Source organism: Triturus cristatus, chromosome 7, assembly GCF_964204655.1.
Source record: "Triturus cristatus chromosome 7, aTriCri1.1, whole genome shotgun sequence".
In the NCBI taxonomy this organism is placed as follows: domain Eukaryota; kingdom Metazoa; phylum Chordata; class Amphibia; order Caudata; family Salamandridae; genus Triturus; species Triturus cristatus.
In genome coordinates, this window is record NC_140590.1 from 726,690,437 (window position 1) to 726,717,628 (window position 27,192).

At 45.6% G+C, this 27,192-nt stretch overlaps 1 protein-coding gene across 1 annotated transcript in view; it reads right to left on the minus strand.

The window, feature by feature from the left end:
* CCDC40 (coiled-coil domain 40 molecular ruler complex subunit) overlaps positions 1-27,192 on the minus strand; it is a 708,731-nt gene that overhangs the window by 459,339 nt on the left and 222,200 nt on the right. The window contains exons 10-11 of the mRNA XM_085617438.1: positions 25,117-25,239; positions 1,891-2,012 (exon numbers count right to left, since the gene is read on the minus strand). Coding sequence (XP_085473564.1) covers positions 1,891-2,012; positions 25,117-25,239 — 245 coding nt within the window. The remainder of the gene's footprint in view (positions 1-1,890; positions 2,013-25,116; positions 25,240-27,192) is intronic.

Sequence of the window (27,192 nt, forward strand, 5' to 3'; positions counted from 1 at the left end):
TCTCATCCTGGACGCCCCCCGACGCACCCACATCTCGAGCCACCTGAGAGACCTGCACTGGCTCCCTGTCAACAAGAGGATCACGTTCAGACTCCTCACCCACGCACACAAATCCCTCCACGACCTGGGCCCAAGGTACCTCAACGACCGCCTGACCTTCTACACACCCACCCGACAGCTACGATCCGCGAACCTCGCCCTCGCCGTCGTCCCTCGCATCCAGAGAGCCACCGCCAGAGGAAGATCCTTCTCCTACCTGGCGGCTAAGACATGGAACTCCCTGCCCGTCCACCTGCGGCTGACCCAGGACCACCTCGCCTTCAGGAAACAGCTCAAGACCTGGCTGTTCGAGCAGTAGCAGACCCCCTCCCCCAAGCGCCTTGAGACCCTTCCGGGTGAGTAGTGCGCGATACAAATTCCTTGATTGATTGATTGATTGGAGCATCAGACGCTCGCCCTTCAGGGCCTATTTCAAGTGCAAGTCATTTTTGAAAACCTGGGAGATTGCGTCACTAAAATGCATCCACTACAACAAAAGAAGATGGCAAAAGATGCAAAAGCTGCAGAAGGCAGATGGGGATTGGACCAGGACACTTTCTTATGACAAAAATATATTATTTTGCAATCCTAGATTTTAACTATTTAATTCAACATCCTAAGTAGCACATTTACAAGACACTTACCCTCCTCTATGTGATGCATCCTGATAGAAAGGATGCTTGCCTATAATATGCCTCCCACAGGGTAAGTGTTTTCCAATTTGCTATGTCAAAATATGCCAGGTTCAGGTCTGACTGGATTGAGCAGCCAAAAGTCATGCATGTTTAGTACTAAATCCTAAGACTGAAAGGGGTAAGATTAAACAGATATTGCTATATTTCTCTCAAAAAATGGCCCTTTTATCACCAGCAGCATATTTTCTTTCATTTTAGTTAGGATTTTTATAGAGGATGGACATGCACTGAAGTGCCATATCCAGCACTTTTCAATTTAACTGGGATATAGGCCAAATTACAGGCTGAACATGAAGTCATTCTGTTCACATATGTGAGTATTATAGTTGGAGGTATTAAAAAGTGGCAGTTGGATAGGAAGCAGCTCAGTTGGGGCAGGAAGGGTAACAATATGAAGAGAGAAAGACAGAGAACAGGCTTTTTTTTAGTTGTTTCGTTAAGATTCACATGTGGAGTTGCAGCAGTCAAAAGTAGTTCCCAAGCCTAGATACAGAAGTCCTCATATAAAGAAGGCTAAATAAAAGGGTGCTGACATCATACCACTGCAGTAACCTGAAGCCCTACTTGAGAAGTTCAACCCAATTTATTTTATAAAAACAGCACATATCTGTTTTTTTGTGGTTTGCATATATTTATATAAGGTATACTTTTAATTTTGAGAGTCCTAACTTTGAACACTATCATTTCCAAACTTGGGTTTATGTCATAGACTTTGTATAAGGACTGCCATACGAATCCAAAACCTTCTACATTTTAAAGTGCAGAGCTGATTGAAACAGTTTTCTATGAATTTGTATTCTATTTGTCAATCCTCACTAATTAAATTTCTTTCAAGATTTATTGTGATTGAGTCAAGAGAGGCCTTAACAGGAACAAAAGCTTTACATATCTATTTTCAAGTCTATAACTCAGTATTTTGCTTAATACAAGATGGCAAATTCTTTGGGAGGTAAAGCTTATTCAATATCGTATCTTAGAATACAACTATTGGTTGGTCCAATTAACAGCATCAAAAAACCTGTGGTTTGTGAAATGACAATCAGACATACAGCCACACACAACATGGACAAACAAGCCCACACACAGACAGATGATTGTGCATACAGATATATTTGAAAGGTATCGAGGTCCTCCCCCGCTTTAGGATGAGCCTCACCGGAGAGCCTCTTGAATGGCTGCGAAAGCCTCATCACGCCGACCCATCCCAATCAAACTGCTGTTCCACTGTTGCAGCAGCTGCCGTTTCTCCATTATGATGGTCTCTATCTCCATACATGCCTGAAAAGAGAGAACAATGATGGTCTGAAAAGGCAAAATCGTCCTGGGGAAAGGACACTAAGGAGTTGGGAAGGCAGGCAGGCACAGCCTCCGGAGAGGGGCGGTCACAGCTTAATGGGTCTTGGCAGAGCAACAGGGGCCTACAGGAAAAGTCTGTATAGAGTGCGTTGCTTGACCTGAGGACAGGGGGTTCTTGAAAGGGCAGTGAAGGATGATAGATTGGGGGAGAGAAGCAAGGAAGGAGGAAGCAGGAAAAAGGGTTGTTAGAGAGTGCAATGAGGCCTGGATAGAGAAAGCAGACTGAGCCTTGGGAGAGGGAGCAGGTCTGGAGAGAGAGGGCAACCTGGTTCTCGAGGGAAAGGGTAGCCAGATTCTGGCAATAGAAACCAGCTAGGGCCAAGTGAGAGAGAGAGAGAAAACAAGCTAGAGAGAGACAAAGAGACTGACCTGGCTGATTTAAGAAAAATAAAGTGTTGCCTTTGCCTTGGGATGAAGGGAAGACACTCCAATTGAGAGGAAGGGCAAATCAACCTTGCAAAGAGAAAGCAGACAGGGCCTTCAAAGAAAAAAAGTATTTACCTGTAACTACAGTTCTGCAGCCCTGATATCATTCATAGAATACAATTCTTGAATTAATCCCCGCTGCTTGGCTCGGAACCCTCAGTAGTCCATGTTAACATAGCAGTGTATATAAACACTCAATACCACTGTAGACTATATGTAGTCTTTCCAACTCATTCTGTGACCCGACCTCCAAGAAATGTAGAGAAAAAACCAGAACTGAACTCCATCCAGAGATTTCCAACTGTCAGGTTTTCAAAACTTTTAAACAATGTAAATCTAATGTAGCTCTATGAAGAGTGGGTCACAAGTGAATCTCTGAAAGATAGTAATGCTGGTAAAATGTAGGTACAGTCAAGTAGGAAAAAATGTTCCTACTTGTAACTTTTTTATGATCCTTCATAGATTCACTTGCTCAAAATAATAATAATAAAGCTGTATCAAAACTGAAGCTGCAAGCAGAAATGAGGCTCACCTTAAACAACCAGGGGCTAATTTTGGCAAACAGGGTGCTCCAACAAAAACGTAGCAGGTACAAGTCCATCAAAACCTTGGTACACCCACTCTAATATGAATTGGGTGGCCAGGTAGTGGTGTGACCAGACAGGCAGCGATGGTGGACCTGCTATAGCGGTGCTCCTCACCATGCACCCTGCCATCACAATAAGTCTCTGCTTTGGGCTCGGCATGGCGGCATCGCCACCACATGTAACACCCATGGGGCTGTTTGGGGCTCTGCAAGTCTACAACCAGCGTTTTCATCGACTTTACATACCTGGACCGTATATAGATTGATTGCACAACAGACTTGCCCTCCGTGGGAGGAAAATGGTGCCCGACATTGGATCTTGAGGCATGGCTTTGAGGTCTGACGGCCCAATGCGGCCCCTGCACCCATCCTCAGCAACAGTGGAGCGGCGATCCCTCAAGGAGACGCCCAGTGCCTCCACTTGGCCACGGAGAGGTGCTGGACCAAGACGAGGCAAATGGACCATCCCTTACATCTACAGGCAGCTGCTCACTCTACAGGGACGGTTGCGCCCTTCACCGGCCTGCACTGCGGCCTGGGAAATTGGCCTGCACCGCCAGGTACGGCTGCACGGGCGAGAAGTATATGCCAGCAGCTGCACCTCCCCCAGGACCCGAGGTGCACCCACGAGATGCTGGATGGCCCTACACCTCACACCGTGGTGACTCCCACTCAGCCGCTGGGCCCTTGGGGTACTTCTAGGGGCAAGCAGCATCGACAGTGACTGGGGCCTACCTGAGCCCTAATGGAGCTCGGAGACCCCATCGGGCGCGATCACTGCCTTAGCCCGCAACAGGAGCCACAACACCGGTATATTTACCACAGAGACCTGCGCACTGAAGGAATCCGGCTCCTAGCCCTGAGTTGCGGGGCTGTGGACCGGTGGTCCCTACCTCTGGTCTGAATCCCACTCCAGCTCTCCCCACCGCCGGCTGAAGTGGAGACCCCCCACCTATTACATCCGGGCCCCCACATATTCCGAGGAACTATCAACACCCACTCCATCCATATAGCGTACTGAGCTTGCTGGAGCCCACCAAACTGCCCTGAGGAGCTGAGCTGTATGGAGCAGAGGCCACAGGACATTTACCTGAAGCACGTAGACCCCACATTGGCGTACAGCTTGGGCCCAGGGAAATGGCGCAATCTAGGTGGTCATATGGGGGGGCCCTGCTCAGTGGAGTTTCAAGTTAGTGCTGCGTTCTGGAGTCCACCGGAAGAGACACCTTACACAACAGTAATCTCACTGCTCATATCGGGGCTTGGTGCGGGGGCAGTCAGGCTACCTGGTAGACAGCCCCATCTTGAATTTCCTCCACACCAGGTCCCCGCTGTGGGGGTGGGTGGACAGCACTGGCTGCACCTCCTTGACGGTCACTGTCTGCAGGAGTATGGGGTGTCTGCACGGTGGTTTTGCACCTGCTCAGGCGGAGGGTCCTGTGCTAGTGTCCTGATTCCTGCAGCTCCTTAGGGGTTGGAGTGGCCCCGCTTCCTACCTCGTGCCTCTGCCTGACAACGGGTGCTTATCGCACCTCTCTTTTCGAGAGCTCCTCCACGGGTAACCCCCGAAACGCCTGCACCATTTTGGATTTATAGCTTGGGACACTGAAAAAAGCTCCTCTGAGTGCAGCTGCTCCTTTGAAGACCAACACTAATATTCAAGATCGATCATCTCCCTGAAGCTCTTTCCCCTTTGTCCTCCTACTTTCAGTACGACACCCATGGGGCAGACAGACGCTTCTAGGGGACTGGAGCTGCTAAGCGCCTGGTCGCTGACCCCCTACCTCGAAGCCATCTACGGCATCAACTCCTTTCTCTACTCACATTCTCTATCACCTCGATCACCATCAGCTTCATTGGCCCACATCAGATACCCCTAGCTTGGGACCCCCAACGCTGCCACCCAGAGGCATATAGTCATCTCCCCTCTGCAATATCAATAATGGGCCACCAGAAGACCAACATGCTGGCATCCAAGCCAGTGCTGCCTGACCTTCCCTTCTACTATACTGGACACCCATTAGATGGAAATCAGGAACAACCTCTCTGACCCCTCCGGATAAGCTGGATCAAGTAGTGGCAGCCATCACAAGAATCCATGGATACCGATTGGGGTCCCTGGTTTTGGAACTAAGCTTCCTCAGAGACGACTATCAGAAATTCACAGAACTGAAGGGGAGAAGACCCTAGCTGAACTACAACCCCATATAGAGGAGAACCAACGTTCCATTCCAGACCTCCAGAAACAGGTCCAGACTCTGGAGGAAAAGGCAGATGATGCAGAGAGCCGCTCCCGCAGGAGCAACATTCAAATCTTGGGCATACCAGAGTGTTTAGAAGGCAAAGACCCCCGTAAATTCCTGGAAGCCTGGCTCACATCCTTTGTGTCCACTCGGACCTCACACCCTTCTTCTCCCTGGTGAGAGCGCACAGTGTCCCGTCAGCCACCCCTCACCTAGGGCCCCACCCCATGCTTGCCAAACTCTTCCACTTCCAGGATTGGGACGACATCCTGTAAGCGTCTCGACCAGCAGGCCCCCTCCACCTTGAGGACAAACACATTATTCTCTTCCCAGACTACAGGACTGCAGTACAGCTCTGCAATGTGCTGCTTTCTGTGGGCCAAACGTTGACTCCACAAATGGGGGTCCAGTACTTTTTGCTCTTCCCAGCACACCTCAAAATATTGGATTAAGGCATCTCAAACTTCTTCACCGTCCCCAAAGACGTTTGGAATCGGATAGATCAGCACTCGGACACCTCCCTGACTAAAATCACAGATGGGTTATCTGACCCCCTCCAGACCCATCCAGAAATACTGCAGTTGCTCTTGCAAGGACTCATTTCCGACATCCTAATCTTTACGGTCTCTGGCACTTGAACAAATTATAGTGGACCGTCGGGAGGCCCTCAGGGCCACATATAGAGGACCATCAGCATAACCTCAGGGGTGCAGCCAATCTAGGGACTGAGCATGACCGATCAAACGTGTACGGTGGCCCAGATATATTCTCCTCTGATGGCGCCTCAGACTCTTCTCCAGCTTCAACATTAACTTAATCTCTTCTCCCACTGGTGATGCCTCAGACGGCAGAGGACATCATCTGAACGAACTATACAGTTTGAAACCTGTTGAGTGTGTCACACCCTACTTCCCCTCTTCCCTCCATCCTTGTGCCTTCCTTCCGTGGTGCAACTCTCCAACTAGTTGAGACCAATGCTGACGCTAGCGGGCACATAACAGACACACCATACTTTGTGCCATTCGTCATGAGCATCTTCCCCTGTTTGACCAACCACAAGTAGGCCTCCTCTCCTGCTCAGCAATCCCTAAGGCATCTCACTCAAATCACCAAGCGGGCCACCTCTGGCAGGATAGCACCCCACCTCATGGTGACCTCACTGCCGGGCCCACATCAGCCACACTGATGTTAGAAGTGGTGAGTTGTGAGTGCCCTTACCCACTCCTTTAACTGGCAACCCCCCACACCATTTCGTTGACAACTTCTACCATCCAGTTTGGGCGTACCACCAGTTGTGGCAGGCTCTGCGAGTTTCTGTTTACACACCCACCCCCACCACCCATGTTTTTACTCACCAGCATCAGGAAGTCAGACATGCACAGATACATTCTTGAGCTACAGGGAACCAGGCGAGGTTTTGGGGTGGAGCCCACTGGTCCCCCTCGCACATGCAGCAGTTATACATCTCACTCCCGTACAACATGGCTCCACAATCCACCACTAGGTTTCTGATACTTAATGTAAGGGAGATGTACACAGCACATAAGCGTTAATACATCTATGCTTACCTCAAGAGGCACCAGGCGTAAGTCCTTTTCCTTCAAGAGACACATACCACCACAGCGAAATGACTGCACCTCCAGAAACGTTGTCGAGGATCCATACACGCTACTACCTATGCCACCTTTGCTAGAGGAGCCATGACATGGATCTGCCCGGGAATCCCCTTCCAAATCTCTGACACCTTCATTGATAGGGAAGGGCAATATGTACTCCTGGAGGGGCGACTCGACTGTACTTCGGTACTCCTCTAAAGTACCTACAGCCCCAATTCCTAACAAGACGCATTCTAGTCTGGGCTCTCCAGAGTACTGGCCCAGAAGAAACCTGTACAGTGGATCTTAGGGGGCGATTACAACTGAGTTTTAGATTTGCATTTAGCTTGTTCCCACCCTTCTCTGCCACATTGCCACCCCCCTCTATGTTCAAGCCGAACATCCAAATCTACTCCTTCTACTCCGCACCACATGACCTTTATGTGCGCCTCAATCGGATTCTATGCTCCCTCATTCTGCTGCCCTTGGTCTGAGCCGTGGACTATATGGGCTGTATTATCTCAGACCACATTTCTCACACACTAGACCTGCAATGGAGTGCCACGCACCCTCAGAACTCCACATGGGGTCTACCCCGGGACTGCTCGGAGGACCCTGCATTTCGGGATACCCAAGACACTTCTATACGTCACTACTTTAAAGAGAATAAAGGCACCGCGTCAATCAAGACACTGGAAAGGGACGCCTTCAAGGTGGTTTACCCATGGGGTGCGTATCTAGGAGATTAAAGGTTAACGCAGAACACTGGAGAGGGAACTCACAGAGGCAGAGTGAGGCTTGCCGCTGCTGGAGCGTCAAGTTGAACATGCCCAGAATCCGCTAGAGGAAGCGAAGCGTCAAGATGCGGCTCTCTTAAAGTGTCTTTGACGCTATAACTTAATTGCCTAAGCAGCTAAAAACCACAGAGAGAGCGACAAATCTGGCCGCCTCTTCACCTGACTGATCCCTCAGGAGCCAAGGGAGACACTAATCCTAGAACTCAAATCCTCCGCAAGCAGTAACCTTGATATACTTCAGGAATTCCATGGTATTAATCAGTCAAATATCAGACCCGGTTACATGCATCGCTTAGAGGAGAAGACTCGTTTCTCATGAGCCTACCTTTATCACTGATCTCTGCGGTGCAGCGGGAATCCCTAGATACTGTCATAATCACTGCGGACTTCAGGCAGCTGAAATGGGACCTAGCAAGGAACAAGACCCTTAGAATACTACGCCACTTTTGCGAGTAGCCTAGCTCCTCGTCTGGCCGCAATGTATAATGAGGCACTATACCTAGGGGAACTGCCACCCTCCTTAAGGGAATCATTACTAATATCTCTCCTCAAGCATAATAGAGACCCCACCAATGCCTCCTCATAACGTCCCATTGCCATACTGGGTGCGGATTACAAAATCTGGGGTAAGATCCTGTCAACCAGGTATGCATAAATCTTCCAAGAGCTTATACATCCAGACCAAAACGGGCTTGTACCAGATTATAATACATCACACAATCTTCGACGTCTGTTTCATATACAGGATCAGGTTCACGAGCGCTTCCCTCACAACGCCTGCCTGGTCCTGAACTTGGAAAAGGCATTCGACTTGCTCGACTGGGGCTACCTGTTTCAGGTTCTTGCTCTGATGGGCATAGGTCTTATAACCTACACTCTGCTGTTGTGGACTATGGCCCTCTCCCAGGTCTGGCTGGGGCAATACTTCTCAGCTGCATTCCCGGTCAAATGTGGCACTCAGCAGGGGTGTCCTCTTTCCCCTCTACTTTTTGCGGTTGCCATGAAATTGTTTGCCATTTGACTGCAGAGCGATGGACAGGACTGGGGCCAGTGACGGCTGGATGGGAACGGTGGCAGGAGGGTTTGAAAAATATAATACTAAAAAAGAAGACATACCTGCAGGTCGCCGATCACCAGCGCCGCCCCTCCACCGTCCCACAAAGAAAACAGGAAGCACCCAGGTTCCGAGACTCCCCTAGCTAATCATGACGCTGCTGTCACCAGCATGACAGCTGCATCATGATTGGTCTGAGCGCCGTGGTTTGTCGCTCAGACAGGGAGTGGGAAACTGTGCATGTTCTCCACCCAGGTTGTGCAATACAGCCGGTGGAGAACATGCTAAGTACAGATGACGGTGTGGCCAGCCCAAGACGGCCAGCAAAACCATCTTGCGCACTTAAGGTGCAGCAACCACTCCTCCTCCCTCTGGCGTCACGGGAGCCCAGCCCCCTCACCCTAACCTGGCTGCAAGTTCAATACTAAAAATAAAATGATAATAACGTTTTGTTATTATCATTTTATTTTTCCTTTGCTTTGCTCTTGGAGCCATGGGGCGATACTCCTCCGCCGTAGCGGTGGAACTGCTGCTGGCTGGGGCATTCCCTATGCAGACAGGACTCACCAATGTCACTGTATGCACCTCCTGTTGGACCTCCGGGATGCACACATGGACTTGACCCCTATACAGGATCTCTCTCCTCCTTTGCTAGATGCACAGGCATGGTAGTTAACTGGGACAAATCATCTGTCTACCTGCTACACCCAACTTATCTCCATAGGCAATTTCCAAGGGGGAGGCCTGCTCACCTGGCATGCCTCTGCAGTTCAGTATTTGGGCATATGTGGAAGATTGCATTGCCAAAAATGGTGGTATTGGACCGTCTCCTGTACTACTTCGCTAACGTACTCGTTATACCTCCCCGCTCGTGGGGGGGGAGGGGGATTAGCTTGGGTGTCCAATTCTTTGAGGCATACTTCCTGCCGGCCCAGCTGCAATGAGTGTCCCGGTGGCTAGTAAATTGCAACCAGAGGAAACATGCCATGGCACACATCCCTTTAATACTGCAGCCAACCATGGGTTCCTACTCCCATGGCCACTGCCCGATTCCTCATGCTCTTCACAAGTAGGGATAGCCTGCAACTGTATCAACAGGGTGCGCTTCCTCACATGCAACGTCACACCGTATGCTCCAGGGTTCCCACTTCAGGGTCTACCCCGCTACCCAGGGACATACTCTGCTTCGGATCTGAGACACTGGCATAAACAGTCCTTGACCTCCACCGAAGATATCTTCTCTGAAGGCCCCCTTCTGACATTCAACGAACTTCAGGAGCGATCACAACCTCCACCAGGCCAGTTCCTTATGTGTCAACAGCTACACCATACAATGTAAACCCTGTGGTCTATACGGGATTAAGAACCACCTACCCGCCTTGTCCTACAGACGCTCCTCACCATGGGAGATGGCAGCCATCTGATCACATGGCTCTATCGCACATTACCACCTCACACCGGGATTTCCCTTGGTCCCCTGCATGCGAAGTGGGAAGAGGACTTATGGAGGGCGCTGCATGATACGGACTGGGACACAGCATTGACTTTCTACAGTGTCTCCAGGAACACCAGATTCAAAAATATACAGCTACATGTTCTTCACTGGGCATATGTCATCCCGCACAGCTCTATCGCTATTTCCCCGCTGACAGGCTCACGATGCAGACCTTCACCACATGCTGTGGTCCTGTCCTAGCCTGGTCACCTACTGGAACGGTGTCCACACCGCGCTAGGCGAAGTTATGGAACTTACAGACATATCCACTTCGGAGGCCCACACCCTAGGCATATTCAAACGTAGGCTGACCCTCCTGCTCGCCAAGAGGACACTGACATTACAATGGAAGGGCTGGACTTCACCCCAGCTGACAGCTTGGAAGAATGCAAATAGGGGACGGTGGAAAGAACGGCCCTCTGTTACAAAGAAATGCAACTCTTTCACAAATGCCCTATATCCCCGGAGTGGGAAACACTTCTCCAACAATTCAATCAACTTTTGTTCCCAGATGACCCTCCTCACTGAGACTGATGCCAGCATGCGTAGACCCCATATCCCCACAGGGGCCAGACCATTCCATGATATGAAAATGCTTATATTTGCCCAGGACTCCCTCTGTTTTTTTACCTCCTCTTTACTCCTGTGGACCACACGGAGGCGATACATAGCGACCGGCCGCCCTGAACTCCCAACACTGTCTTATGATCATACACTGAGATTTTTTTTCCCTGCTTTGCACTATTGAGACTACTCGCATTGTCCATGTCTGCCCCCAATACCTCTACCCTCTCAATCACTGTTGGTGTGTTTTGTGGTTATATGGTTGCATATCTGTCATTACGGAACTTGGGAGTGTGAAACCACTGTACCAGACGTATATCCTATGTTAAGCGTACAATGTATATGAATTATTGGCAATCTCACAGTGAAGTTTGATACCCAGAAACCCTGTACAGGGTTTCCCATGTCACACTTAAATGTATTTGTACTGAAAAAAACAGCAATAAAAATATTTCAAAAAAGAAAACTGAACCGGGTGGCTCATCATCTTTCCAACACCAGAGCCCCTACTCGCTCTGCTTTCAGAAAGCTTACTCTGAAGGACTAACGATGTAGAGATCATAGGAGTAAAGACACCAGATAGCCCGCCCTACTTAGCGCAGGGACGGTCTGCTGTATTTTTTTTCTGTCCATCACTGGCAGTTAAAAACTGGCACTCTGGAAAAGACAAAAAAGAAAAATAACCCCACACCTTGAGAGATTACTCCCATGGAGTGAGCGGTTATTTGTTTTTCAATAGCAAACTCCCACCATGAGAGATTATTTTTCAAAAACAAAAAAATTTGTTGCGCGGGCACCTGAAAGACGGCAGCCAGACACCAAACTTGGAGTAACTTCAGAAGAACCACTGTGATGGCAGTTCCTCAGAAGGTACAGAAATCACAGCTCGGCCAGCAGTGACTTCTAGATATGCAGGCACGCGCCAATCAGGCTCTAGGTTCCGATGCACCATTTCCCCCCTTGCCAATCCCTTGTCTGGGCTACACATAGAGGCAATAGTGCTTAATTAAGGCACAAGTTGCTGTCAAGGTTGCTGTTCTACAGATCACTTATGGAACACTGTAAAGACAAAAGGGTTTGTTACTGTCTTGCCTCTAGTCAAGAGAGCTCTACCAACATCTGAGATAGATCTACCCATCATATTTTGGGCCATCATCATGCATGAAAAAATCCATCTGCCCAAAAACTGCTTCAACAATGGTTTACCTGTACTATTCTGGCCAAAGAGCTGATCAATGTTACTCAAGTACTTGGCATGCTGCAGCAAAACTTCAAACATCACTTAATGTCAAGCAGATGTAGAGTTCCTTCCGCAGCTGTGGAGGGCTCTTTATTTGAAAGTGTACTCAGTCTTCTGGCAGAAATAATGGCTCTTTATATGAATTCTGTCAGAACGCTATTTAGGTCCCAAGGCCATGCCATTGGCAGAAGAGGTTGTGAACTTTTAAAATTCTTGAAGAAAAGAAGGATGGGTTACCTGTTTTTACAGATATCTCACAATAGCTGCAAAGTGCACTTTTATTGCAGAATATTTACACCCTGCTTTTATCTAAGAAGATATGGTAAAAACTAATAGGACAACATTGAGAAAGGATTTTATTTTTTTGTTCAAATGAAAGTCACAAAATGTTAGATGGGGCCTAAGAGGCCTGTGATACTATTTTACAGTCTTCCAGAAGATCAGGTTGGCTGTACCCTAAATCTTGAAGAGCCAGGGTGTCAATTGAAGAGTTTACAGATTGTGATGAAATATATTTTTGTTATCCCTGGGAATGGGTGTGGGTGCTGTTTGAATTGATTTGGTGTCTGTACTGATATACTCCATAGGTCTGTAAATTAATGTTGTCTCATATACGCCGGAATCACAGTGCAAGGTTCGTTTCTTGTTTTGTATAGGAAAATGAGTTTAAGTGTACTTAGGGGAAAAAGCATACAGAACGTACCAATCAATTGAGAACGTTTCTGCTTGAGACGTCAGGCAAGGCCATTAATTGGCAAATAAAGGACCGGTGGCATTTAGGCTTGTCACAAAGATGTTCCACCAAGCTTCCAAACCACTAAACATTGGAGCTGTCTGTCATCCATCTCCCACTCGTAATAAAAATAATAATAAAAACATTATAGAGTGCGCAGCTACCTCGGCTGAGGTGTCCCAGCGCTTAAGTGAACAACAACATAGCCATGCTGGCAAAGATCTAGTCTGTACGGGTGAACAGCCAGGTCGTAGTTGCATAAACATTGTCTGCTGAGTGGATCTGCAACCTGATCTCTACTCCTGGGACATGTTCAGTAAACACCCCCATGTTGTATCTGAGGGCTCATAACCAGAGTCGCTATGAATCCCGAAATAATGGACGAGATCTGGGTACTCTTTGCTTAAAGATGTAAAACATCATTGCTACATTGTCTATTCTGTCCATCACTTGGGCATTCTTTACTTTTGGTAAGAAAGTTTTGACAGCTAGCCTGTTTAAGTTCCAGAAGACTAATGTGTAATCTTGTCTTCAACTGCGACCACACTCTATTTCAAGACTATTTGGCAAATGAGCTCTGATAGGGGAGGCATTAACTGTCAGGAATAACCTGGGGGGGGGGGGGGGGGTGAGAAGCTTTGTGTATTGAAAATGTTCTCCCTGTCCATCCATCATTGCAAAGCTTTCCTCATATGCTGCAAGAATCTCCGCTTATTTGTTGCCACTTTATCCTCAGTTGCTCCTCCATAGTCTGCTTTAAGAAAAGAAGGATGAGGCATGACATGCTGGCAAATAATGCTTTTAGCCATCTTATTGTTGTTAATACTGGAGAATGAATAGGAATTGAGGCATATGTACCAAAAAAACGTTTTGCGAGTCCTTAATAGCGAATTTTAGCGAATCACTAATAAGGACTCGCAAAATGAAATGCATGTAGGGGTCGCAATATTAATTACGATTCCGACGTACTCCTTAATTGCGAATCGCAAATTGCGATTTCGCAATTAAGGAATACCTTCCCATTCATTCCTATGGGCCTAGATGCCCATAGGAACGAATTGGAAGAAATTCGCAATATGTGAGTAGCCATTAGGTACTCGCAAATTGCAAATGCAATTTCAAGGGTGCAAGGGTGTCAAAAGGACACCCTGTTGCACCCCTGAAATATGCATGTGTGCACATGTGGCACACATACATGCCCTAAGGGCATGTATGTGTGCCACATGGCACTTTGAAAAATGCAAAAAAATGTATTTTTCTAGAAAATCGCAAATTACCACCTACTTGTTGGTGGTAATTTGCAATTTCTTAATGCAAATTCGCACAACTTGGGTGCTTTCAGAATTGCATTTAAGCAATCGCAATTTGCGATTCCTTAAATGCATTCGCAAAATAAGGAACCGCAAATTTTGTGATTTCCTATTTTGCGATTGCCTTTTGGGATGATATATCCCAAAAGGCTTTCTCTCGTTCACAAACGGGCCGATTCTGAGAATCGGCCTGTTTGCGAACGGGAAAAAGGCTTGATACATATGCTCCATTATCTTTTGATCACTCTCCAATGATCGATACAATCTCCCTTCTTTGGTAAGAATTCTTGCACCCAGAAACACAATGTTCCTAGAAGAGCATTGTACAGACTGCCTGACATTGGCTGCAAGGCCCTTAGATGACATCAACGGAATGGTTGTTTAAACCACTAAACAGGCGTGAATAAACATCATTACTCTCTGATGAGCCAGTTGTTGAGGTATGGCTAGGCTGTACAACCTTTCTGTTGCATGCAAACTGGCACTGGATCCATACATTTTGTGAAAATTCAGGCTGCAAAGTTGCAAACAAAAGGCAGCTCATTGAAATGAAAGTGTTGTCCTGCCACCATGGAGGGCTGTTATTTTATGTGGCTTGGGTGAATCAGCATATTGAAATACACATTTTCTATGTTCATGGAGTTTAGGAAGTTGCCCCCCTTGATAAAGTGGAAGATCTTCTGAAGGCTGACCATGCTGGACCTTATTTTTATACATATTTACATACAGCAAACATATATTTTACTGGTTGCTAGTTTCCACATCTTTTTAGTATCTTAGGTAATTAAAACAGTGTCCCTTCTGAAGAGTGGGCACCTCCTCGATGGCTTCTTTCTGAGGAAAACTGAGAATCCTGATGTTTAAGTCTTTTTGCGCTTCTCCTTTCTTGGTGGACTTTCAGGAGGTTTTTTGTGAACTCCAAAGTGTGCACATCAAGCACCCAGCTGCCTGATATTATAATCTTACATTTTAACACAAAATAATATGTCCAACCTCCCACTGGTAGGGTCAGAGGGGATGCAAAGAGTCCATTCAAGTCAGACCTGTTTCCTTGGTCTTAAATGTGAGAGAACTGTTCTTCTCTTCACCTTTGTCCTTGTTTGTTATCCTGGCCTCTTTGCTGTTTCTGTGGCGCTGAATAGGTAAACTGGGATTCATAACCCCAAATTATGTGATCTGACAAAAATGTGAGGCCTGATGTTGATAGCCTTTTTGATTTTTTTTAGCCTATAGTATTGATATGATATAGATTTCTCTCTCTCTGCCTCTGTAGCTGTTTTAATAGATGAACAAGTTTCAACCACCTGTTTTCCAAAAATATTTTGTCCATCAAATAATACGCCCATTATTGTGGACTGAATTTGTGTTGCATGACAGAGAGATATACATCCTAATCTACTCCTTCTACTCAGCACCACATGACCTATATGTGCGCCTCAATCGTATTCTATGCTCCCTCACTCTGCTGCCCTTGGTCCGAGCTGTGGACAATATGGGCTGTATTGTCTCAGACCACGATGCTCACACACTAGACCTGCAATGGGGTGTCACGCACCCTCAGACCTCCACATGGGGTCTACCCTGGGACTGCTTGGAGGACCCAGTGTTTTGGGAAACTCAAGAAACTCATATTCATCACTACTTAAAGGAGAATAAAGGCACAGCGTCTATCAAGACACTTGAGTGGGACGCCTTCAAGGTGGTTTACCCTTGGGATGTGTATCCAGGAGATTATAGGTTTACTCAGAACACTGGCGATGGAACTCACGGAGGTAGAGTGAGGCTTGCCGCTGCTGGAGCATCAAGTGGAACATACCCAGAAACCGCGAGAGGAAGCGAAGCGTCAAGATGTGGCTCTCTTAGAGTGTCTTCAACGCTATAACTTAACCGCCACTTTCCGTTGAGCCACATGTTATTGCCTCATCACTGTTGTGTGGCCAATCTACCTGAATCTACTCATGGATGAATATGATAAGGCTGAAGAAGTCATTTAACCCTCCTTCTATATTGCCTTTGCTTGCATCTTGTCTTCTTCAGACAGTTTTCCTAGAAATGGTGGGATATTTTCCAAGGTTGTTGATAGTACCTTAAAATATTGTAGACGCATTTGCAACTTTTACTGAGTTAGACGCAAACATTTTAACTTGGGTGGAGCATGTCCAGGTACGATGGCAGAAAGCATGCCCTGAGCCACATCGCCTGAGACCCCATCTATAACTGGACATAACTCCGCACCTAAAATAATTCTTACTGATCAAATCTATACTTAAAGGAACTGGAGTGTGCCTGGCAACGCCAATTTTGAACAATTTAATGAATTAGTCAGCTGTGTTGGGGGAAGGAAGATGGAGTGCTGTTCCGAGCAAAGGGCGTGCAAAATGTTGGTTGCGTCTTTCCCAGGCCCGAAACTGAGGTGAAGTAGTAGACCGCGGAAATGTGGAGCTAGGTAGCAGCAGAGTGTTCGCCCTGCTGCTTGGCATCACCGTGGGTCATGGCGCTCCGATGTAGACACACCACTGAAGGGGAACCCCACTGAGAGCACCGAGGCACAACAGCGGGCTGCGGCCGTCCTCCGGGTGCTACCTCCCTGGCTCATCCATGGCTCTGACGAGTGACGTCCCTCGAGCCTGTTGGGTGTTTGGGCCCCACATTTGGAACGCACCCACACTGCCTCTTACAGACCTCCCGTCAACAACCAGCAAGGGAAGACACCTCCATTATGGCGGGTAACGGGGGGGCTGCTGAGCAACTGGGGGGGAGGGGCTGCTGAGCAACTACAGGCTGATGGCAATCACCAGAGACATCGGGACAGCAGATGGGTGTGCTGGAAATCTGGGCTCTGGGGGGGCCACAGGAAAGGGACACTCCCACCACTCCAAAGTGCAAGAAGCATCCTTGAGTGAATATCAGTATAGAGAGTGCTTGATAGTAGATCTGATCCAGATATGAAGATCGCCTCCCTGAAAAGATCTGGGTGTGTAAATCAGGCTCTGAGATCACCTTACAGATACTGTTCAACCCTTGACCCCAAAATACATATGGCTATAGGGGGATACATTGAGATAGCGTGCTCCCCCCAGTCAAGGGACAATAGCTGACTCTATTGGTGAGGGCCCCACCACCCTACCCCTCTTTATGCTGGAAAATACTGAAGCTGCCATCCAGGACTGGGGATGATTGTAGCTTGTGGTGCAGAGAAGACTAGGAGTCTGCTGCTGGGGAACATCCATTGCTAGAACAGCGCAGATGATCTACAGAAAGATTCTAAAAGTGGCCAAGATTTGTGTCAGAAGGCTGACTTCTACGCTGGGGCCATGGTCCCTATGTAAGGAAGAAGACCTAGGACTTTTGCGCAGTAGGTGACTGTCTGATACTACCTGTGGAAGTACGGGTGTACTAGCTACAAGATGGATCTGCACCATTGACCGCTCATGCTGCCCACTACTGGGGTATGCCATGTTGATACATAGTATTTTCAGTACTACAATTGTAAAGGACACACAAAAAATCAGCAAGCAGGAGAAAATGGACACATTTCCAAATCCTCTCACACCTGCAGCCAAGGTGGTGGCAGAGGGGACCAATATGGGGAATGGGCCCTCTTCACATATGAATGTTATCCTGGAAGCAATACAGTCCTCCTGACAACCTCGTAAACTCAGCATCGGGACAGTGGGGGAAAATGTCGCACTCCTTCGCCAAGATATCTGAAATAAGGCAGATGAGTGACGAGCGGCTTAAACTCGCATCTCTGCACTGGAAGACAGGGTAAAGGATCTGCTTCAGACGGTGCACAAATTGTAGAGCTTCAAATGTGAACTGGTGGCCAGGGTGGAGGTTGCTGAAGGTGGATCCTGGAGAAACAACCTTCAGTTTGTGGTTGTCCCTGAAAGGGCAGAAGGCTTGCAACCGGAATTCTTTCGGGAGAACTGACTGTGGACTTTTTTGACAGTGGACCAGTTATCCTCCTGTTTCCTGATAGCGAAGGCACACAGGGAACTCCTCCAGGAGGCTCCATGGGGTGCCCCAGACTATACAAGAATGGTGTAGCAACTGAGGAGAACTTATGATCAAGATAAACAGAAACTCCAAGCAATGGCAGCGCAATACATAAGGCTGTATCCCACTAAACTAATGGTTAAATTTCCGGGGAAGGCTTTGGTTTTTAATTATTTAGATTGTCTTTGGGAATTAATTCTGGCAGCCTGGGAACTCAGCCCTGCACTACCTGATATAGTCACTGTATGTAAGAGACAAAAAAAGTTGCCCACCTCTTGCGACCAGCCACGATTAGTTGCACATTCGAAATATTTGCACATATATGAGAGGCAACCAAAAAACATATGTTTAAGACAACGTGATAAAAGAAACCAATGTAAGCATGACAAAACGATCCTCTGTTAGAGTGAGTTCCTTTTCATTCATGCTTCATTTCACACGTATGCGGAAAAGAACGCAGCTAACGCGTTTTGCCAACATATGGCTTTTTCAGACTTCAGGGCATCCAAGAGTATCCAGGCAAGGGCCGCCAATTCTAATGTACCCTATCAACACTCAAATGTTCAGATATCTGTAACACTCACGTTGTCTTAAACATATGTTTTTTTGCTGTCTCTCATAAATGTGCAAATGTCTTTAGGAATGGCTTTAGGAGTGGCCCATGCATACCACGGTGACAGTGACCTGACCCAGAGAGGATGAGGTGAGAGGTCAACGAGGTGGACCAAGATGAGGCACCGCTCCTGGAGGAGTTGAAGAATATTGAGAATGTCCCGTCCTCTAGGTGGGAATGCAGGGGGGGACACAGGAAGGGTTTCAACCAACACGGATGGAGAGCCCTCCAAGCGAGGTGATAAGGATGGAGGGATTGTCAACTCCATCTGATGATACCTTACATAGACTTAACTACAGTGATAGTATGGTTGATTATAGGCTTTTAGGGGTTTGTGTATTCTTACAGGTTATGGGGGGACAGATGCTTCTAGTTAGTAAGTGTGGGGAGAGGAGAAGTTGGGGGTTGGTCAGTTGGGTTTGTTTACCTTTATGAGCGATGCAGAAGGAACCTTCATTGCAATTTATCTGATTTTTTTTTATATAGGACACTTGTCAGATGAACACCACACAGCGTTATTATAAACTTATGACCTGGAACGTCAATGAGCTACTTGATAAAATCAAAAGGGGGGGCAAGTGCTAATTTCATGCATTCGACTCCATGACCCTGAGGGGTTGCTCCTTCAGTAGACACATTTAATGGGAACTAAATGCCGATTTCTAGGCCAATATGGTTAAAGTCGGGTCCACCATGCTAGGCTTGTTAGGGCTCATGAGAAGTGACAATACTACTACATAAATCCTTCCCTTTTGTGGTCTTCAAGATCCACTTGGATATGTTGGGCAGATTTGTACTACAAGATGGGATGTTAGAGGGGGCTTCATGGAAACTATGCTGCATATATGCACCCCCAGACCATGGTTTATAATAATACATTAGAAGTAATTACACCACTGCTCCTGATTTCCCCAGTGGACATGTTGGTTTTTAGGTGGTGACTTTAATTCAAGTATGACAGAGATTTAGATGCAGATTCTCCAGCTTAAACTGTCAGGTCACTGGTCCTCATTCAATTGGGCGCCACATCCAAACGAATGGCAATGCACACACTACTCTGCTCATCATAGGTGCCCCTCACGATTAAATTCAATTTTTATCCCAGCAATGCACCTAGGTGTCACTACAGAGTCATGCACCAGTAGAGTTGTGACTGTCCTGTCCTCAGCAGGTTGCTAAGTGGATATGAAGTCTTAATGCATGGTGGTTGAGGGATGGGATATTTGTAGGTTCCCTTTGAGATATAATCATGGAGTATTTTGACCTGAACGCACCTCTCAATTGCCTCCTTGGATATACTGATGGAAGCCTTTAAAACTGTGTTTCGAGGGCAGATCTTCTCATACATTAGAGGTAGGAACACAGACTGGGAACAAGAGATTGTAGACACAGAGAATGAAATATTGTCTATTAAGCACAGGCTCAGGATACACTGTTCAGACAGGAGTACAGATGCCTACGTCAGATAATGAAAAACAAATTGCTAGATACATCAAAATTAGCCTGGACGTTGCCCAGATATAAAGCATACAAATTTGGTACCAAAATGAGTAAGTTGCTCCACTGGCTGTCTCAAGAGGGTGGAGACTAAAATTGTCCCAGAAATCCACTCTAATACAAGTTCAAAGACCACAGAGACTTGGTCGGGATAACAGAGGTGTGATGACGAACAATCAGAGCTTGATCAACCACTTACACTAAAGAAGGTAGAGGCAGCTATCGCAGAGATGCTGTCCAGCAAAGTGCCTGGTCCTAATGGTTTTTCTGTGGAACTCTATCAGAATTTCTCGTACCTCCTATCTCCACATTTGCTAAGTCTGTTTGGTGAGATAAAGTTGACAGCCTCTCTCCCACCGGATCTCAGGAAGACCACAGTCACCACTATTCTCAAGCTGGATAAGCCACCAGAAAAGTAATCATCTTAACAACCCATCTCATTTCTCAATGTAAAGGTAAAGTTGCTTGCCGATATACTTGCTTCTTTCAAAACAGTTTTATGCCCAGAGGGAGCACCAGCCACTCCCTGAGATGTTTCCATGTCACACAGGCCAGGGCTTCTGGCCTTCGGGGTCTGGCAGCCCTGGTCTCAACTGATTACGAAAAAGCATTTGACACAGTGCATTGGCCCTTATTTCACAGATTATGGAAAAATGAACAAAGTGTTAGTACTTTAACACCTAAGTAAAGGCTTTATGTAATGCTCATAAAGGCACAAGTCAGCGAGAACAATAAACTGTCCCCCTCATTCTCCACAGATTGCTGTACCCGGCAAGGTTGTCTATTGTCTCCACCCCTCTTTGCCTTTTCCTATAGAGCCCTTAGTGGAATTGGTTTGATGAGATGCCCAAATGTTAGGCTTTTGCCGGTCTAACTGGGCTAATGCCAGGATAGCATTATACGTGGATGCTTTGCTTATCTTTCTCCAACATTAGCAGGCCTCGTTCTAAAGGTTGATGGAGATGCTCCAGATATGTGGGGATGCCTCAGGTTAAACGTTAATTGGCCCAAATCCATGAACATTTCTCTTGTGGATCCTCTGCCGCCACTCATCTCTAGTTCCCACGTCTGTGTAGTCACAACAGTATTCTAATATTTGGGTCTCCATCTAACATGTGATCATAGTGAGGCCTGGGATTACATATTACCCGTTTGATGCAGCGTATGTGGAAAGATGTGGAGTCTTGGGCCTCACTGCTCCTCTCCATTAGGTGTAGAATAGTGCTTTGTAAGATGAACATACTTCCAAGATGTTTTGTATTCCCTGGAAATCTTTACCTTTGTCTTTCCACCTACCTTCTTGCTGAAGTGCAGGTCATGCTCACAAAAAACGTATAGTCTGTGAAGCTCCCCGAGTTTCTTATAAAATATGTACTTAGCCCATGTATGAGGGTGGACTGGGGGCTCAGCATATTACTGGACAGCCCAAATGATTCCTGATGAGAATTGGCTATTTGAGGATCTACATGATTCAATGCTCTGACTGGCAATTGAAACCCTTCTAAAACCAGGAATTCTGGCCTTGGGTTCATTGTACACTTCTACTTTGAGGATAACTATGAATCAAATGGCTGTGATAAGCTGCACTTTTCTGTATCAGATTTCCTCTGTCGTCCTTGTTTTGTTTTCCTGTATTTGTTCTTCAAAAGATTTACATATATGAAAAAAAACATTTTCTCATTTACCCATGGAACCCACTAAAAGTCTTCTTATCTGGAGGATATGTTTAGGGAGTGGATAGGTTTCTTAACCTTCAATGTGCTGTCATTAAGACCACTTAAATTGGATTTATCCTGATTCAGAATGCTGTAAGGCGATGATTTCAGTGCCCTGTACATATTTTCTATTATTGACACACTAACTGAAGCCACAGCTGGACTTCTCATTAGTGACAATCCTTTTTCCCAAATATGGTCGAAGTCAGAGGTTGCATTTATGCCTTCTACTAAACATTGAACAAGACATACACTTCTCCACTTACGAGAGAGAGGAAGTTTAAACTTCTGAAACACTCTTTCAAGGCCATAACATTCCCCAAATTTGTCTGGTGCAATACATTTCCTGTACTCCGAGTCTTTTGTTGTGGAAGGTTCCTGTTGATTCTCAGGGCTAGTTACTGCATCATCATCATCATCAGCTTCCACCAGTCCATCTTCACCTTGATCGTCATCTGCAACATCACCCTGTCAATAATCCTTGTCTCTGTGACAAGGGGGTGGGAAGCAGTTAGGTGTTGGTGGTGGAGGTGCAGGCCATCTCACAGTTTTTGGTGTTGCAGTAAGCATTCTACAATACATCCAGAATCATAGTCTGAAGTATTGCTATTAGATCCACTGAAATTCGCACTAATCATTTGTGTGGACTGTCATAGTGTCTGGCATCTATATGGTGAGGTACAAAAGTGAGGGCTACACCTATGATAGAGTGGACAATCATTCTCCTCTTTAAAATTCACATACTGTATGCGCATATGACTCATCACTATAGCAGCCTGGTTGTCTTTTTCTTCACAAAAAAAAGCTGCAATGTTATTTGAACCGTGCTCTTATTGATCTTTCGCCTTAAGTTCTCGAATAAAGGAAGCATTTTAAAGTAACTTAAGTGGAGCCTGTAGTGAAATTGTTATCGGAGACACCATCCAAGTCCGTAAGGAAACAGTTAAGGAAAGTGATGAAAACTGCTCAAGCAGAAGACACCAGTGATACTCTGACCACTGATAAAGGCAAAACTGACAAGGCCAATCATATAATTGGTGCTGGTGCCATTAGAAGGTTTTCTAAAGCTAATAAGGCTCTAGTCAAAGGCAATGTGCTCCCATCCGTTGTATTCCAATCACTGCAGAATTAGGACTAACTTATACATTGATAATGAAAGCTGCAGTTGCACAGCCGGCGGTAAAGGAGCTAGTGATGAACAGTGAGAAGTAGGAATCTACGATATTGTGCCATAATATGGCAATTGTCGAACATGCTGTTGGCACTGTTGTAGTTGGTTTGGGATCCGACAAAGCTGCTCACCAATTTACTTTCATTTTCTTTTTTTAATAGGAATGGTCCTTTTATCAGCTTCAAAAGTGCACTTGCTGTGAGCATCATCCAGCTTCTCCTTGGTTCTCTCTGTGAGTGGCTGACTTGATGTCTGAGCCTTAGCAGCAAGAGTGGAATGTTTTCTGCAGACAATAGAAATGCTTCATGTGTGCACCTTCCATGAAAATGTTGCTCTTGCCACACAATTTGTAGAATTTGTTAAGAAATTTTAGCCTGGGTGTTCTTCAAGAAAACAAAAATGCTATTTTTCTCCTCAGATAATTAAAAATAATTCAGCAGAAGTCCACCAAATCTCACAGAATGCTAAAATAGCAAGAACATGGTGGGATATTAAGAATACTATTTCTTTAGTGTCTGTGGGCAGAGATTCAGAGGATTCCCTAACGCTAGTCGTGCTCTAGAAAGTCTGGATGTTGAAAGTCTCTTGAAGGGTTAGAGCTCTATGTCTCTTTACATCATTGGCCGGAGTTTGGGTCACATAATGAGGTAGTCTATATCTGCTTTCAATGTTATTGAGTGTCTATATACATTGCCTTGATAACATTGAATACCAAAGGTTCCCAGTATGATGACGGGGAATAATTAAAACATGTGAATCTATGACGGAAGAGAAGGCAGACTAGAGGGGTGGCTGGGGTCATGCAGGGACTCTGGCGTGAGAAGACAGTTTTGAGCCAGAGAAGAAAGGTATGGTCTGAGATAGAAGACAGTGAGGGCCTAGTGAGATATGACAGCGAGGTCCTGGAAAAACTGGGCAAATAAGGTCTGTAGAGAAAGAGCGGATAGGGTTTGGGTATGGGTGTCAGGAGAACAGTAAGGGAAAGGAGGAACAACGTTTTAAAATGAGAAGGGCGTAAGAAGAAAGTTGAGCAAAAACAGATGACAAGAGGGCAGTAGCAAATCAGCAAAATCCTGGAGGTTGAAAACAACAAGTGGCTGTGAAGGAGAGGACAGCATTAGCCTACGTAGTTAGAATAGCAAGAGCCTAAGGGATAGAAGGAAGCATTGGTGTAGGAAAAGAGAAAAGTGTCAACCTTGGGAGAGAGAATAATGTTGGCCAGGTCAACGAGTTCAGGTGCAAAGGACATTAAGGTCTGGGTGGAGAGGACTATGAACTCCTGGTAAGAGAAAGAAGGAAAATACTTGATAGAGACGGTATTTAAGACCTGAGAAGAGAGAGTGTTAATGTCCTGAGGAAGAAAGGCCAATGAGTACTGAAAGAAAGAGGGCAGTAAATGGACTAAAGAAATGGGCATTGTGGGTTGAGGGGGCACTGATGGCCCTTAGAGGACTGCAAAGGTCTAGAAGTAATGAGAAGCTGGAGTGGGAAGGCAGTAAGTAGCTATTCAAATATGGTATACAGATTCAGCATAAGTATCTGCTTGTGTGTAGGAGAGTCGGGGAACTGGATGCCAGGGGTGCTCCAGGTCAAGAGATTTGTGTGTGTTCCCAGAAATGGAGTAGCAGGGGATGTGGCAGATGTTTATTAAGGCACACTATCAGAAATGTAAGACAGTCTCAGTACTGGATTCAGAGGGAGTTTGGCAGGGCTCAGGACTAGACTAATAGGGATTTTGGTAGGTGGGGATTTAAATGCATTGGCAGAGATGTGTGTGTCAGTTTGATTATTGGAAAAACAGAGAAAGTAACGCATCTGGACTATGGGACACAGGCAGAGCTGTGTGCTAGCCACACTAAGGAAATAGCAGCAGGGCAGGTGTAGGCAAAGAGATAGTAAGCAGGTGAAGTGACATTAGCCTTCTATGACGATGAACACAAAAATGTTTCTAGAATATATTTAAGTCATATCAAGTAGCAGACACTGACCTCTGAAACAGTTTCCCGAGCTGCTTTGGTGTCATTAGTCTGTGCTTCTAGTTGAGCTTCATACAATGCGATCTGCTCACGGAGACGGTCAGCTTCCCTCGTCAGGCGGTCCACATATAAATCCTGGTTGAAGAGAATGGAGAAAAGATAATATGAACATTGTGGAGGAGCACAACATCAGGAATTTTTCTCCTATAAAAGGTGATGGTGGCAGAGGATTTACCGGCACCCAGAAAATACCAAGAACTTTAGTCTAGAATCCATAACTTTTGTCTGCACCATACCTATAAGGTTTTCTGTGCAGCCCCAAATCAAGATATTCGTTTTTCTAGCTAACTGCATTGCGGCTTAAGGTAACCTTTGCTGCAAACTACATTGCCATAGTCTTAGGAGGTTTGGTAAGTATGCATTGTCTCAGACTATGTGATAGAGGGGGAAAGTTCCAACAACCTTCGCCAGCTACAGGATAAAAGTAAATTATGCTTCAAAACTTTGTTCTCATAATTTTATTTCAAACATAACATATGTATGAGTTAATGGCTCTACTGTATTACAGCTTTGAAAACAGTATATTTGCGCAAACTAGGTGTTTGCCTTTGATCATTAAAGAGCAATATCACAAAAGTACATTTTGATTGTGCTTTCATATGAATGACCCAATTCTTGGTGTTAAAATCAAAGTTATGAACGACTTCCTCTTCAAGTGTTTGAAGTGTATTTTGGCAAATAAGTTTCTGCAGCTGTCTTTTACAAAGGTTTTTAACTTTTTCTGAATCTATCTCTTTGCTGTAAATTCCACCTCAATAAATTACATGTTTTCTGCCCTTTACTGAACAGATGCTGTGCTAAGGAGCTTCACGAACATAGAGTGGAAAATGGCGGCTGGGTAAATTTGACACACACACGCTCAGTGTCAAGCGTGGCAATGATGAATAGTACATGTAATACAAAGCAAAATGATTGGGTGCTCAAGGGTGAAGAAAAAAAGACACCAAATATTTTCTTCAAGAGGACAATGTCCATACACAAAGAAGTAAATCCCGAGCACTCCTACAAAAATCATAATCCACTGCTCTGTAAACAGTCTTTTTGTGTTATTTATTCGTAGACCAAAATTAACATATCTTTGTCGCAGTTTCTGCCACAAATTAGCCAGCATGTGTTTCGTCTCTGAATAATTGTATTCCAGTTGACCTCATCTACGCTAAAACAATAATTGACATAAAACATTACAAATCAATCTCTCAACCAAGCAATGAACACAAATCCTTCACCATATCCCCTGTGAACGAAACAATAATGCAAAGAGAAGTGTGAAATGAAAAAGACAGAGTAGGAACAGAAAAATATCACTGACATAAAATGAGTAAGTAAATAGTCCATATTAATGACAAAATTATCCAAATGAAGATCATAAGAAAAATGTAATGCCCAAGTATATTATATTATTGTGTTTCCTAGTGTGACACACCATCGCACTTGACACACACAAGACAAGTCTTGAAAGGGTAAAATCGGAAAATATAAAATAATATACGAAGTCCCTAAATACATCAACCAAGGTGTGATAAAAGAGTAGCATAAATCCAGACTCAGAGCTCGCCTGACAACAAGTGAATATTCAAATCGCAGGGATCTTGGACACACAGAAAGTAGTTAAAGAATTTCCATTACTGCATACCTCAGATGTATTGATTGTAAATTTATCTGATAAAATTCTGGCAAATTACATGATTAAAGTACTTACGAAAGGCATGAGTTTTTGTCCTGCTGCTAATTTGGATCTGTATCAAGTGAAGATTGCCATTATAAAATGTATACGTAAATTAAAACTTAAGAAGTATTTTAGTGTGAATCCATCACGTGATAGCCAAATAACAGGTCACTCTGATTAGAGTAACATCGATTCAAGATGTACTAGATACATCTATCCTATTGCCAATTACAGAATGTGAAAGTGATCTAGAGGCGGTCATCACACTTTCATCTGCTTTAGGAATCAATACAGACTTGAGCGTTGACAGTGGTCTACGATGAAAATCTAAAAAGATTCCACAGCTTTTGGGTCGTAATTTT